At 43.1% G+C, this 15,186-nt stretch overlaps 2 protein-coding genes across 2 annotated transcripts in view; both read left to right on the plus strand.

The window, feature by feature from the left end:
* LOC121862665 (stress protein DDR48-like) overlaps positions 1–956 on the plus strand; it is a 13,089-nt gene extending 12,133 nt beyond the window's left edge. Inside the window, exon 2 of the mRNA XM_042360984.1 lies at positions 529–956. Coding sequence (XP_042216918.1) covers positions 529–956 — 428 coding nt within the window. The remainder of the gene's footprint in view (positions 1–528) is intronic.
* An 898-nt stretch (positions 957–1,854) lies between these two features.
* LOC121862666 overlaps positions 1,855–15,186 on the plus strand; it is a 104,318-nt gene continuing 90,986 nt past the window's right edge. Inside the window, exons 1-13 of the mRNA XM_042360985.1 lie at positions 1,855–2,416; positions 2,963–3,001; positions 3,526–3,689; positions 8,070–8,155; positions 8,428–8,569; positions 8,839–9,017; positions 9,296–9,483; positions 9,702–9,805; positions 10,142–10,308; positions 10,614–10,785; positions 11,059–11,168; positions 11,875–12,025; positions 12,904–12,990. Of these exons, the coding sequence (XP_042216919.1) occupies positions 1,855–2,416; positions 2,963–3,001; positions 3,526–3,689; positions 8,070–8,155; positions 8,428–8,569; positions 8,839–9,017; positions 9,296–9,483; positions 9,702–9,805; positions 10,142–10,308; positions 10,614–10,785; positions 11,059–11,168; positions 11,875–12,025; positions 12,904–12,990 (2,151 nt within the window). The remainder of the gene's footprint in view (positions 2,417–2,962; positions 3,002–3,525; positions 3,690–8,069; positions 8,156–8,427; positions 8,570–8,838; positions 9,018–9,295; positions 9,484–9,701; positions 9,806–10,141; positions 10,309–10,613; positions 10,786–11,058; positions 11,169–11,874; positions 12,026–12,903; positions 12,991–15,186) is intronic.

Below are 15,186 nucleotides of genomic sequence, written 5' to 3' on the forward strand. Positions count from 1 at the left end.
TTGCATTCTGGGCTATTATGTGGTCAGTGAGGGCTGCCGTGAGCTTAAGTGAATTTTGATGTTCAGTGTCAGCAATCTCCTCTGGATTAGTTTGTCCCATCCCTCCCAGTCTTGGTGGAAGTGCAAGAAGTGTTCTTTCTGCTACTACTACTACTTCTACTACTACTACTACTACTACTACTACTACTACTACTAATAATAATAATAATAATAATAATAATAATAATAATAATAATAATAATAATAAAGGACCATAAATAAATACAAAAATTAAGAAAGAGATCAATAGTGAGAAACAATATACCCCTATGTATTTTGTGTTGTCAATAGTAAGAGAAACAATTGAGACCCTGCAAATGTGTGTAAATGAGGCAGAGAGTCAGAGCAGTAACCTGGGACTTGGTCACATATGGCAGCAAGGTCTACCATTAGACAACACATTATGTTTCCAATATCTTCCCAGGCGGTAGTACCTCCCTGTTTGGTAGCTGCCTCCTACCTACTACCTTCTTTCTCTCACACTTCCAGTCTGCTCCCAGGAGCAAGAGGACATTGAAGAGTACGACTCCCTGTATAACCACCCTGCATACAACGACCGTGACTCTGACGTGCGAGACTACGACAGACCTTACAACAGCGACCGTAGTTATAGTCGTCGTAACTATGGTAGGCATAGTAATCGTACCTATGGTAGCGTCAGGGAAGAAAATCCCAGCTCTGATAACCTCAATTATGGCGGTGTAGCCCGAGGAAGTTCCAGCTATGACACTCGTAGAGCCCAGAGCCAAGGACATGGCAGTTCCAGCTATGGCAGCCGTAGAGCCCAGAGCCAAGGACATGGCAGTTCCAGCTATGACAGCCGTAGAGCCCAGAGCCAAGGACATGGCAGTTCCAGCTATGGCAGCCGTAGAGCCCAGAGCCAAGGACATGGCAGTTCCAGCTATGGACAGCCGTAGAGCCCAGAGCCAAGGACATGGCAGTTCCAGCATGGCAGTTCCAGCTATGGCAGCCGTAGAGCCCAGAGCCAAGGCCGTACAGTTCCAGCTATTCCAGCTATGGCACCCGTAGAGCCCAGAGCCAAGGCCGTGACGGTTCCAGCTATGACACCCGTAGAGCCCAGAGCCAAGGCCGTGACAGTTCCAGCCATGACAGCCATAGAGCCCAGAGCCAAGAGCCGTGACAGTTCCAGCTATGACACCCGTGAAGCCCAGAGCCAAGGCCGTGACAGTTCCAGCTATGACACCCGTAGAGCCCAGAGCCAAGGCCGTGACAGTTCCAGCTATGACAGCCGTAGAGCCCAGAGCCAAAGGCCGTGACAGTTCAGCTATGACAGCCGTAGGAGCCCAGAGCCGGCCGTAACAGTTCAGCTATGACAGCCGTAGGAGGGCCCAGAGCCAAGGCCGTGACAGTTCCAGCTATGACACCCGTAGAGCCCAGAGCCACGGCCGTGACAGTTACATCTATGACAGCCGTAGACCCAGAGCCAAGAGACAGGGCAGTTCCAGCTATGATAGCCATAGAGCCAGAGCCAAGGCTCTGACAGTTCCAACTATGACAGCCGTGGGCCAGAGCCAAGAGCCCTGACAGTTCCAGCTATGACAGCCGTAGAGCTCAAGGGCAAGGCCTGACAGTTCCATATGACAGCCATAGGCTCAGAGTTTAGCTCTGACAGTTCCAGCTATGACAGCCGTAGAGGCCCAAGGCAAGGCCTGACAGTTCCAGCTATGACAGCCGTGAGGCTCAAGGCCAAGTCCCTGACAGTTCAGCTACTGACAGCCATAGAGCCCAAGGCCAAGGTCCTGACAGTTCAGCTATGACAGCCGTGACAAGGCCTGAGTTCCAGCTATGACAGCCATGGGGCAAGGCCAAGGCCCTGACAGTTCCAGCTATGACAGCCGTAGAACCCAAGGCCAAGGCCCTGACAGTTCCAGCTATGACAGCCGTAGAACCCAAGGCCAAGGCCCTGACAGTTCCAGCTATGACAGCCGTAGAACCCAAGGCCAAGGCCCTGACAGTTCCAGCTATGACAGCCGTAGAACCCAAGGCCAAGGCCCTGACAGTTCCAGCTATGACAGCCGTAGGGCCCAAGGCCATGGCCCTGACAGTTCCAGCTATGACAGCCGTAGAGCCCACGGCCAGGGCAATGACAGTTCTAGGTACAACAGCCGTAGATATGAGAGCCCTAGTTATGACAGGTCGGGCCAGGAAAGTCTTAACGCTGGCTCCTCCAGCTATGACAGCCGCCAATATGAGAGCCTAGGCTATGACAGTCCACGCCAGGAAAGCAGTAAAACTGAATTATCAAGCTCTGACAGTCGTGAATATGGGAGTCCCGGACGGGAAAGCCCAGACACTGACCCCGACAGCTATCCAATCAATGAAGCGACTGCGTATGAAGAGGTCGAGCCCGTTGAAGGTTAGTGTTTGCGACCACAACGTGTACAGTGTCTTTGGTGTAAGTGCTGTTGTGAACAACATTTCCTGGACACTCTTGGTAACTACTTGTGGGTCATATACAGTGTATGATTATGTGATAGGTATACAGTATGTGTGGGTTATATACAGTACGTGATTAGTTTACAACTGATGAACGCTGATTCTTATTCTACATTACATCAGAATAACAACACGAAGAAAAGCTCTCACTAACACCAAGAAATATCTGAGTAAATAAATGTTAAAATCCCACAATCCTCCCTTACTTACAATACATGACCCTATATATATATATATATATATATATATATATATATATATATATATATATATATATATATATATATATATATATATATATATATATATATATATATATATATATATATGATGTTTTTAATAGGTGACTTATACATTACAGTATATATCGTAGCTGTACTGTTATGTGTTTTATAGCTGTGACTAATATATGAGATTTAGTATTGTATATTGACATATGTTTTGTTCATTTTATTTTTCTCGGCAGATCACGGCCCTGTGTGTGCACGGACCTGTCGGCCGCATGGTAAGTTCGTTGTATTGATAATTATCCTCGTCCCTGGACCATGTCCGACCCAAGTCTATATCCTGCTGGAAAAAGTCATCCTCATTTAAATTATACCTGGTTAAGTTGCATTTCACTAAGTTAGCTTAAGTTAGATATGGCTAGGTTAAGTTATTTCTGTGTTAGGTTGAATTAGGTTGGATGAAGTTATGTTTTGTTAAATTAGTTTTTGGTTGGGCAATGTTTGGTTAACTTATATTTTGGTTGGGTTAAATTATGTACAGTATAGTTAATTCTGGATGGATTATGTGTGCTTAGATTGGGTGAAATTAAGTTAAGTTAGGTGAGATTAGTTTAAGTTGGGTTAGATTACGTTTGGTTAAGATAGGTTGACTTGTGTAATACCAAAGTTTCTAACATAAATAACACTCATTGTCACCTATCATCATATCACATCATCTCCTGTCATTGTCTCCTCTCAGTCATCGTCATCCACTACTTACCACATCACCATTCTCCTTTAACCGTGTGACCCCTTATACCAGGTGACGTTGCAGAGGAAGTGTGGGCGCCGGGGAAGGTGTACCAGTATAGTTATCGAGGCCACGTCACCAGTACCTCTGTGGAGACTGACGGGGCCGAGTCAAGTATGGTCATCACGGCTACAGTCTCCATCACTGCCAACACCCTCTGTGACCTCAAGCTGAAGGTGTGTGTGTGTGTGTGTGTGTGTGTGTGTGTGTGTGTGTGTGTGTGTGTGTGTGTGCTTGATGGTGTAATGCGTCTTGTGTGGCAGCATTATGTTAGCGTTAAGGTGCAAGGACTGCTTCCTTCCTCTCGCGTTCAGCTACCACTTCTGGCTAGCACTCGTGGTGAACAGGGAAGCAACTTGCATAAGTCTTCCCCTGCCAGTACACAGCCTCTTCACCGTCAAGGCTCCTGCTGTGCCTCCTCGTGGAAACACGGTAACTTGGTATAAGGCTACTGGAGTAAAATCTGCAATGGAGCCCCACATCAGGCAGACATGCTTACAGAGCTCCAATGGCGGTATAGGTGGAAGAGCTGACCAACATGGTAACCCAAAGACTACACTGGCAGATGAAGGCAATGCATGATGGACAGGCTACTAAGGCGAAACCCAACAAACTGGGCTATCGGCAGTCCATTGCGACTCTCCCTCTCCTCAATCGGTGCAACACTTGCACCACTGGCTCAGGAAAAGGTAGAGCCAAGATGTGTGGTTGCAGTCTGTGCTCCTGCCTCACCACATAAATCAACTCATGTGCAGCCATCACCCAGCTCATCATACCTCTCATCATCATCAAAACCCCTATACCACCAAAAGTTCTATGGCGACGGACGAGTGGCGACGGGGACAGGCAGAGATGACTGCCGGGAGTCTCTAGTCACAACTCTGCACATGGGCGGCACAGATAAGATGGTCGTTTATGCACTGGGATCTAGGTAGCAGTGCAACCTGGTCCTGTCTGTGTGACTGAGCAGCCCTTTCCAGGAACCACTCTGCTCACCCCACATGGAGAGGGGGCTAGAAAAGGTGCCCTAAACATAGCCTGCCTAAAGAACCAACCTGACTGGGCAACCTCACCCAGTAAGGTCATCCTTATGTGTCGAAAACACAATCAAAATCACAGATCCAAACAAAAACAAACCATACAACCTCTTATTGTCACTGCATGGAATGTTAGGACCCTTCTAGATACTGGCACAAATGAGCGTCCTGAAAGAAGAACTGCCCTTGTGGCAAAAGAGCTGGCTAGGTATAACATCGACATAGTAGCCATCAGTGAGTCCCGGCTCACAGAACGGGGGTCTGGCTACACCTTCTTGAAGGGTAAGCCTGCTGCGGAGAGAAACCACTTTTATGGAGTTGGGTTTGCCATTCGCCAATGCATCCTACATAGGCTAACTGAAATGCCTATTGGGATCAATGAGTGCTCCATGATGTTCTGAGTCCCACTTAATCACTCACGTCATGCCTTTTTCATCAGTACATACGCCCCAACACTGGATGCAGAGGTTGACATCAAGGAGGCTTTTTCCACCAACCTCGACAGAATGCCAACCACTGTCCCCAGAGAAAATAAGGTTGTGCTCCTTGGTGACTTCAGTGCCAGAGTTGGCAGAGATGCTGACATATGGCAGGGAACCATAGGGAGAAATGGAGTAGGCAAGTGTAATCCCAGTGGCCAACTCCTCCTCAGCACCAATGCCTTGTTTAGGCAGGGCGATAAGTTCAAGGGTTCGTGGCAACACCAACAAACCAAACACTGGCATCTTATTAAGTACATCATTGTCAGAGAAAAAGATCGCCGAGATGTCCTCATAACCCAAGCCATGGGTGGTTCAGACCACTGTGATACACATCATCGGCTCGTCAGAGCCAAACTTTCCCTTCACGTCGCCCCAAAATGCCTGAATGAGGTTTCTGTTGCCGTCAAGCAGATGAAAAATAACGTGCCCACGGCGGCTGATGGAATCCCACCTGAGGTGTATAATGTAGGAGGACCTCTGCTTACCATCCATCTCCACTGTCTCCTGGAGAATATATTGGAGAAGGAGGAAATCCCCCAAGCTCTTAAAGATACCTCGGTCATCAATATTTATAAGAACAAGGGAGACCAGTCAGACTGTGGCAACTACCGCAGGATCTCACTGCTGTCCGTAGCTGGCAAGATTATCGCCCAACTCCTCCCAAACAGACTTCTTCCAGAGGCAGAAAACTTCCTCTCAGAATCTCAATGTAGCTTTAGACCATCATGTGGCACCACTGACATGATCTATGCTGCCCGCCAGATACAGGAAAAGTGCAGAGAACAGCTTCGTGACCTGTACATGGCCTTCATTGGCCTAATTAAGGCTTTTGGCTCAGTCAACAGGGAAGCCCTCTGGCAGACCCTCAGTGGTTTTAGCTGCCCATCAAAATTCAGTGCCATTATGAGGCAACTCCACGATGGCATGAATGGCAGTGTCCTGCACAATGGCACTCAATCTGAGTTCTTCCCCATCCAAATGGGGGAATGGGAGTAAAACAAGGATGTGTATTGACACCAACTCTCTTTTCCATCTTCTTGACTGCCTTCCTTACTTGTGCCAGTACCAAATTAGACAGCGGGGTGGACATCCGGTACCGGATGAGGGAACTTTTCAACATAAGACGACTCCAGGCAGAAACAAAGGTGTCAGCCACTTCCATTACTGAACTTCAGAATGCAACCGCCCTCACACTCATCACCCACACTGAATGTGACCTACAGGAGATCCTGAACACCTACGCAGATGCGTATGCACACTGCAGCTTTGAGGTAAATGCACTTAAGACTCAGATTCTCTTTCAGCCTGCCTTTGGTTCAATCATCCATCCAGCTTAACGGTACTAGTCTCTCTAATGTTACCCACTTCCAGTACCTTGGATCCCAGCTGTCCACCACAGCGGACATCGATGAAGAGATTTAACATTGGATCAGATGTGCATCTCAAGCCTTTGGCAGACTCCGAAACCGTGTCTTCAGCTTAGTGAGACAAAATTACTTACACGTGTATCGAGCAGTTGTCCTTCCCACCCTGCTGTATGGCAGTGAAACATGGGTCACATACAGGAGGCACCTCAAGGCACTTGAAAACTTTCACCAACGTAGTCTACGTTCCATCCTCCGAGTTTGCTGGGAAGACAAGAGAACAAATGCCAGTACAGTATTCTCACTGACACCAACTGTAGGAACACTGAGGCTACCATTATCCATGAACAACTACGCTGGACTGGCCATTTTACCCCCATGGACGACTGTCGACTGCCAAAGCAGCTACTTTACAGTCACCTAACGAATAGTAAACGTAACGTCGGCGGGCAACTGAATAGTGTAAGGATAGCCTTAAGACAAACCTGAAAAAGTGCCAAATGGACCCCCTCACCTGGAAGACGATTACTCTACATCATAACCCTTGGAGGAGCACCAAACGAAAAGGTGTCAATACTTTCAAGTTAGCCCAACTGCAAACCGAAGTAGATAAGTGCTACCACTGGAAAGACGCTGCCTCCGCCCCTCCCACACGAGATGTAGCCCCCCACACGTGCAACATCTGTGGACAGCCCTGTCTGTTCCATATCGGCCTCTTGAGTCCCTTTAAAACTCACCAACGAAGGTGACACCCTTAATAACTCGTATCATAGCTGGATGATCATCATACTCGATTTTGAGTCACAGCAAATTAGTAAGTAAGTTGTGTGTGTGTGTGTGTGTGTGTGTGTGTGTGTGTGTGTGTGTGTGTGTGTGTGTGTGTGTTCAGTCACCTGCACTTGTACCTGGTACACTGGCTGGCTCAGTTTGTGATGTGGATAGTTATCTAACATCCTTGGTCTGGCTACTATTACAAGATTCCTTAGGGTTATTTCAACACACACCAGTCACTGTACCAGGAATAAGTGCAGGTGACTGTACAGTCAACCAAGTGGAAATTACGGCATAATAATCTGGTCTGTGGAGACATCTGGAACCCCCTCCATAATAAACTCATGGAGGGGGTTCCATTTGTATCCACACACCAGAACATTTTGTAGCAGTTCCCATTTGGCTGACTGTACATTTATACAAATTTGTGTGTGTGTGTGTGTGTGTGTGTATTAAAAAATATTACGGCAATAATTTCATTGAATAATATGATATCTCCGTTTGCCGGAACATTTGGTGCAGATCACCTCCGGGAATGACAAATTTCCGGGTAACGAGACGACTCTCTCATTGCCGGAAAAAAATCCCCCATCCCCGGAATTTTCCGGGTTTCGGAAACATTTTCTCTGAATTTTCAGGAAAATGTGCCCCTCGGAAAATTGTTCCCAAAGCCAGAATTTTCCGGAAAATTCCAGCTTTGGGAACGATTTTCCTATAAAACTTCAATCCTGGCTATAGGAGAGTTCAGGGTTTGAGGGATTCTGGCTAACAGAGGTATTACTGTATAAGAATTACTAAAGACTGCAAATGAAAATTAATGCCATTTTGCTGATATATCGACTGACAAAGATATACGTAGTACACCTCAGCTGTTCCATGACGGTGGGTATTTTTACACTCAGGTGATGGACATGAGAATAGCAGATGTGGCTGATGAGGACTCACTATGGTTCCGGGAGGCCGTGCAGGACCATGACCTACACTTCAGGTAACGTATTACAGGTTTTGGTTGCCATGTAAGTACTAATGATGGAAGACACCCTTCCTCTTCCAAAACAGATATACTGTACATGAACTAACTAGCCCCCCAGGCCCCATTGTGGGTCGTTTGACCTGTGCCCGGGTGGGCTAATTCCCATAAAAAAAAAAAAAAGAAAGAAAGAATCTAATGTATAAAGTCACATTTTCTCTAAAATAATAAATTAATAAAGCAATATTAGGATCTCAAGTCATCTGTTTGCATTTCTCTTGTTTGTACAGCTACCAGGGAGGCAAGATAGAGCACCTGTGTCCTCACGATGATGAAAACGCTGTCGCCACAAACTTCAAGCGAGGAATATTGTCATCATTGCAGATGAGCATCTCCAACCTGGCAGAGCGGGAGCAAGTCATTGTGCAGGAGGTAATGTAGCCCTACCTCCTCTCTCCTGTACTGTGTAATTATATTCTTATTATAACTAAACATAGACAGATGATAAATGAATTGAATCATAAGATTAGCCCCTAGCTTATTTCACCTGATGATTAAACACCCTAATGTTACCTGGAGAGTAGATTACGGTGGTTAACTTAGGTGAAATAAGCTGGGGCACTAATCTTTAAGTGATCCTATTCTTTACTTGAGTAAGAGCCATAGAGAATACATGTTTTTCTTTCCTATTTGTTGAACAGAGCGACGTGTCTGGGGAGTGTGAGACGAGGTACACTGTCATTCAGCTGGACAATGAAGAAAATTCGAGGGTGATGGTGAACAAGACGAAGAACAACTGCCGTGCCGACACCCACTTTCCCTACATCCCTTATTCCCAGCACACCTCCAACACCTACAACAGTGAGGTCCCTCTCTTCGGGTGAGTCTACTGGGTGGTGCTAGTGTTCTTGTGACTTTATTGATAAAAAATCATACCTGTGGCCCAAAGAATCCAATTAGATGTACAGGTAGATAGATACTGTATTAATTTTGTATAATTGCCATTAAAGTTTATATTTATTCAGAATACTGTAGTATAGTGTTTTTAGATAATGCTGGATAATCTACCTATGTAGGAATGACACATGAACAGTGAGCAGGGATATAAGAATTATAAAGACAATTATGATCCTGGAATGGGTAATTTACTCTTGGCAGGAATAAACAGTCATGCCAGATGACCCTAACCAGTGGCGTGTGGGAGCGTGTGGAGTGTACTCAGGAGCTTACGGTAGACAAAGCTCCTTGGGACTTTGGTAGCCACGCCTACCTGGCCTCCACCACTGTCTCCTCTAGCCTCCTCCTTCACACAACACCTTATGATGCCCAAGACACCTTCCTACAAGGTATGTGTTTTTAACAAGTGTTCATTAGCATATGGGCAACAGCATTTATAGATCTCATTCATTTGCTTTTTTATCTCATCTGTGTATTCTTCAATGATAATATATGTTCAGATGTGAATACATATTGACTCTGGTCACCCGGCAGCACAGGACAGAAAATTATCAAAATTATTAATAAATTAATAAACAATAATGAAAATACTGTACTGTATTACCAGGCAGTCAACGACAAAGGAGAGAATCACTGAGGATGGACCTGGAAGGAGCCATGCACGCTGATGAGGCCAGGCAACACCAAGAGTCCTCTGAAATCCTAGAACAGGTGAGACACCACACCACCCCATAAAGCTAGTGGTCTTGCTGTCTAACTTTATGACAACTTCTTAGAAATTTATGGTTCCATTGGCTGGCAGAATAACTACATAATTTGAGCTGTAACATCCATGATAGTTTAACACAGATTAAGTCATTGCTGTGTTATTATGCTGATGTATATTCCTCAACAACACCCTCCTTCCATCTTATGTTGCAATACTCACATATAAACAATCGTCACTATTGATTCTCAGCATTGTAGAGAATGTTTACAATGCTGATCCTTTGCTTTATCTGAAGTATGTAAGTAATCTCACTTAAGCTCTTCACCATTTGATCCCAGGTTGCAGAGACTTTAACCAACCTTCTGACTTCTATGAGACCAAATTCTGAAATAGAGGAGCAGAGACCCCACTTCTTCTCCCACCTGGTGAGCCTTTTGGGTCAACTCAAGCAGGAGGTGGATTTGGACGATGTTTGGGACACCTACGGCAGTGAGGAGGACCACAGGTCAGTAAATCCTTTATGTTAGATGACACTTACATCCATTACAGGACAGTACACTACAGTATTCTCTTTATTCAGTTCAAGGATGTTGCAGGAAGCTGTGGTTGTACAGTGTTTTCTGGTAATGTAAAACACAGTTACTTGATTTATCCTCTTTGTCCTTGGTCAGCTTTCTAGCCAGACTTTGTTTTCATATAAGGTTCTGGTAATACATCAAACATTGTTCACTCATACAGAACTACTGTATTCTACTACATATTGATATAAACTTTTTGTGTGGTGTTTTCACTGTTGTATCAACCTTACAGGGAGCTGTTGTTGGATGCTCTACTACTGTGTGAGCGCGGCCCCTGCATCCACCTGGTGTCCCGCCTGGTGCAGGAGGACCACCTAGCTCTAACACCCAACAGACTCACCACCTGGCTCACTGGACTCCACTTCCACACACATACTGACCCTCTTGCCATCACTCATGTCTTGGTGGGTTGTTAGTTCACTCTTCCTCTGTACAGTACCAGTATACGGTAATGTTCTATGTAGTCGCCCAAAGTTTCATTAATATAACCGTTATTTATGAGACGATGAACTTTACTGATTATACACAAATTCAACAATATATCAACAGATACCTTGGTTACATTCTTGGACTACAGTCGAGTGTATAACCTTATAATATTTATGCATTTTGTGTTGACGTTGTACAGTTTATCACATATTCTGGCACTTCAACAACTTGTGTGTTTTTTTGTGCAGGATGTGGCCCAGAGTCAGGTGAATGTGGCCCCTCAGGCAGTGATGGCTGCCTCGAGTATGGTCTACAGAATGTGTCAGCAAGACTCTTCCAACTGCCTCACTCACGCACAGTAAGTTGTATTAACTCTTCATCCCAAACTAACAGGAACATAATATGGAATAGTTATACAGTTTGTCTGTCAGCCTGTTTTGGTTTTGTTTTTCATGTTCCTGTTTTAATTTTCCTGATCAAGCAGCCAAGTGCTGTTACCAATATTTACCAGGATTTTGATCCTATGCAAATAAATAACTCTTGAGTTAATAATCACAGAAGCTGAGGACACAGATCTCACTTGTACATCACATACAACTTACTGTAGGGGACCACAGTAATTTAAAACAGTGACAGATGACTTAAGATATTTTTTTTTATCATGTAACATAAAGTCAACAGTTAGTGTCATCATCATCATCGTCATAACTGGTTTATGGCCATTTTCCATGGTTGCATAGGTTAATGTGATAACTGACACGTTACAATGCTGGTGTCAGTGTTCATTCATAAAATGGGAGTCATAGTATTGAAAGGTTCAAAATATTGTTCTTTCATGATGTAGTCTTGTGTGGCCAGGAAGTCTTGCCTCGGGTATCCACTTGAATGAGTAAGTTAGAGTAGGATAGTTTAGATTAGGGTAGGTTAGGTTAGATTAGGATAGGATAGGTTAGGTAAGATAAAACAGAGGATTCTCAGATTAGAATTATGCATGTGGGATGTAATCAAGTGAGGGAGGAGATGGGCGACTCTTGTGGTTATTGATAAGGTATGACTCTCTGTAGGCCTTTCCTGGAGTATGTGAGGGAGGAAATAGGCGACTCTTGCGGTTGGGGAGAATCAAGAGAACGACAACAACAAGTCAAACAGATGTTGAGAGCTTTAGGAAATGCTGGAGTGCTGCCTGACCACCGCTTCCCTGAGATGTGCTACATGGTAAGTGATGTGAGATGTGTTTTATGTTTTGTTTTTTAAGCGGATTACCCACCAGAGCACAGGCCAATGACCCCCATCAGGGCCTGGAGGTGAATATATAATAATAATAATAATAATAATAATAATAATAATAATAATAATAATAATGATAATAATATTAATAATAATAATAATAATAATGTATTAAAATACAAATTAAAAAAAATAATTATAATAATAATAATAATAATAATAATAATAATAATAATAATAATAATAATAATAATAATAATAAAGAACCATAAATAAATGAAAAAAATATATTAATAGTGAGAAACGATAGATATAAGTTGTGTTGTCAAAGTAAGAGAAACAATCGAGACCCTGCAATTGTGTGTAAATGAGGCAGAAAGTCGGATCAACAACCTGGGACTTGGTCACATATGGCAGCAGGGTCTACCATTAGACAACACATTAATGCTTCCAATATCTTCCCATGCGATAGTACCTCCCTGTTTGGTAGCTGCCTCTTCCTGCAGTACTGTACATTTGCCGTATTTTTATTTTCTTTACTTTTTACTTTTGCTTTTGTTCTTGCGATGTTATTTGCTTTGTTCTCAGATTTTATTTTTTCACTAAGTAAATATTCATAACAAATCAATGACTCCTGTTATGTGTTTACTTTTTCTTTTAATATAAAGTGTACGGTATATGTTATAGATTAATATTAATGGTGAAGGTCAGGATATATTACACTGTAAATAAGTACGTGTATGATAATGAGCTCACTGGTTCATGAATGAATGATAGATATGATTGTGTGTGTTGCTCACATAATACGGTTGTCATATAATCCTGTATAAGCCAAATTTAATGCTGTATTATGATCTTCGCCGCAGAACAAGATGCTGGTGCCAGAGCTGCGTGTTGCTGCCCTACAGACTTACCGACGCAGTGGATGTGCTGATACTGAAGCTCCTTGGACGGTATGATAGCCATCTTCACTTTTGTCATAAACAGTTTCCACACAAAGCCTCAGGCGACCTTCATCATGTAAGCAACAATTCACTCTGAGGAGGGAAGGTTACACAGCTGTCAACATCATATTTGATTTGTTTTTTATTTTACTGCAAACACCAGCTCGTTTATTGTGTACCCCATACTCATCCTGTGAGTGCTAGTGAAAAAAAGAATTACAGAGCAAAGGTAACAAAGGGTATCTATTTATTTACTGTATATAATATATATATACTATAGTAATTATTTGTCAATTTTATATATTTAGTACATTCACCGGAAGATTCAGACAATCAGCTTTTTAGGAACAGGTGGCCCGCCTTTTAATCCGGATCTTCTAGGATTCACTTTTATATCTATAAATACAGGTACAAACATATAGAGTACAGTATAGAGTAGTAATACCTCTGTTAGCCGGAATCCCTCAAATCCGGAACTCTCCGATAGCAATAAATTTTCCGGCCGGAAAATTCCGGGAATGGGGAATACTTTTCCGAGTTCCAGAAATGGTGTAATACATAATTTCTGGAATTTCCAAGAATTTCCGTTACCCAGAAAATTCTGGGGATGAGGGATTTTTTTCCAGCTTTGAGAGATGAAATAATGCATCATTCTGAACTTCTGAGATCATCTTTTTATTACCCAGAAAATTTTGGAAAATTCTGGGGATGAGAGATTTTTTTCTGGCTTTGAGAGAGTTGTCTCGTCCCAGAAATCTCTCATTCCTGGAAGTGCTCTGCACCAATTGTTCTGGCTAATGGAGATATCACTTATGTACTGTATCTATAATTTTCACCAATTCTTAGCTTACTAGCCGTTGGGGTGATTGGTCTATCTAGTTCTAGTACGTTTTAGTACAGGAGAAAAATGGACACCAAGAAACCTGTGAAGTTTGGTATGATCACACTAGATAACACCCTTCACACCCTTATCAGACACCAGAATGGACGAGTTGACAGTTCTGGGTAAACACAAGAAATACAGTACACTCGGCCACGTTCGTAGAGTAATACGGTATATGTAATTTGTAATAAAAGTTTAAAGCCCTGCCATCTTACGAAAAAATTCTGACCGACAACTCGTCCATTGTCAGGATATTGTGGCATTGAGTGTTATAGAGTATTTCCAGTACATTGTTTGTTTAGTTTGGTGCTTAGAAGTTTATTAGCTACTAGATGAGGAATTTTGATACAAATTAGTAAACAGTATCAGCTATCTTGCCCTAAAAGATAAATCATTGTGCCATTTTATACACAGTATGCTTGGACCTGTCTCTAAAAGGTTTTATTTCTTTCTTAATGTTGGAGTGTGAGGCAATATGCCTGGCTACATACATTGTTATTCACATGTGATTGAGGGGTATACTGCCAGAGGTCCTTATATCCTAACCATGGTCTAGTGCAGTGGTTCTCAACCTTGTTTGCCCCATGCACCCCTTTCACCATATGTCAGAATGTCATTCCCCCCTCCTTTCCAAGATTGTCTGCCTCAAAAAGTGCATTCCAAATAATATGCATATAATACTGAAAATCCTTTATTTTTTCCATATGAGTACATATACATTTACAATTTTACATGGATTATTTTTATAGTGGAGTTTTACAAATTAAATGCCAATTGAAAATGTTGATGGATTTATAAAACTTGAATAAAAGTAAAATAGTTTTTTTTTATTTATAATGAATTACTTAACAGACCAAATTGAAGCATTATGCAATAAACAAAAAGTTCAATAGAATACCAGGATATTGTAAATTTGTAATTAATTTTATTCAGATGAAGATTACAGTCAATGAGAAACCTGTGATTGTTTTTTCTTCGCCAATTCTGGGATACGCAGAGGAGTGCTTGAAAGGGCACAACGCAGGTCATTTTCTACCTCTAATCTACTACGTTGCTTCGTTTTAATTTGCAACAGAGTTGAAAAGCCTGACTCACAAAGATATGTCGACACAAACGGAAGCAATGCACGGATAGCTCTTTCTACCACTTTTGGGTAGGAATCGCACATCAAGGGCCAAAATTCTGTGATTGATTTCTCATCGAACATATCTCTTGCTCCCGAATCAGTTTCCCCCCCTGAAAACCTGAATTCCCCCCCTGGGGGGAATTCCCCCCTGGTTGAGAACCCCTGGTCTAGTGGTTACAATGCAGTATGGTATCTC

The sequence above is a fragment of the Homarus americanus genome, unplaced genomic scaffold (genome assembly GCF_018991925.1).
Source record: "Homarus americanus isolate GMGI-L3 unplaced genomic scaffold, GMGI_Hamer_2.0 scaffold31037, whole genome shotgun sequence".
NCBI classification, from domain to species: domain Eukaryota; kingdom Metazoa; phylum Arthropoda; class Malacostraca; order Decapoda; family Nephropidae; genus Homarus; species Homarus americanus.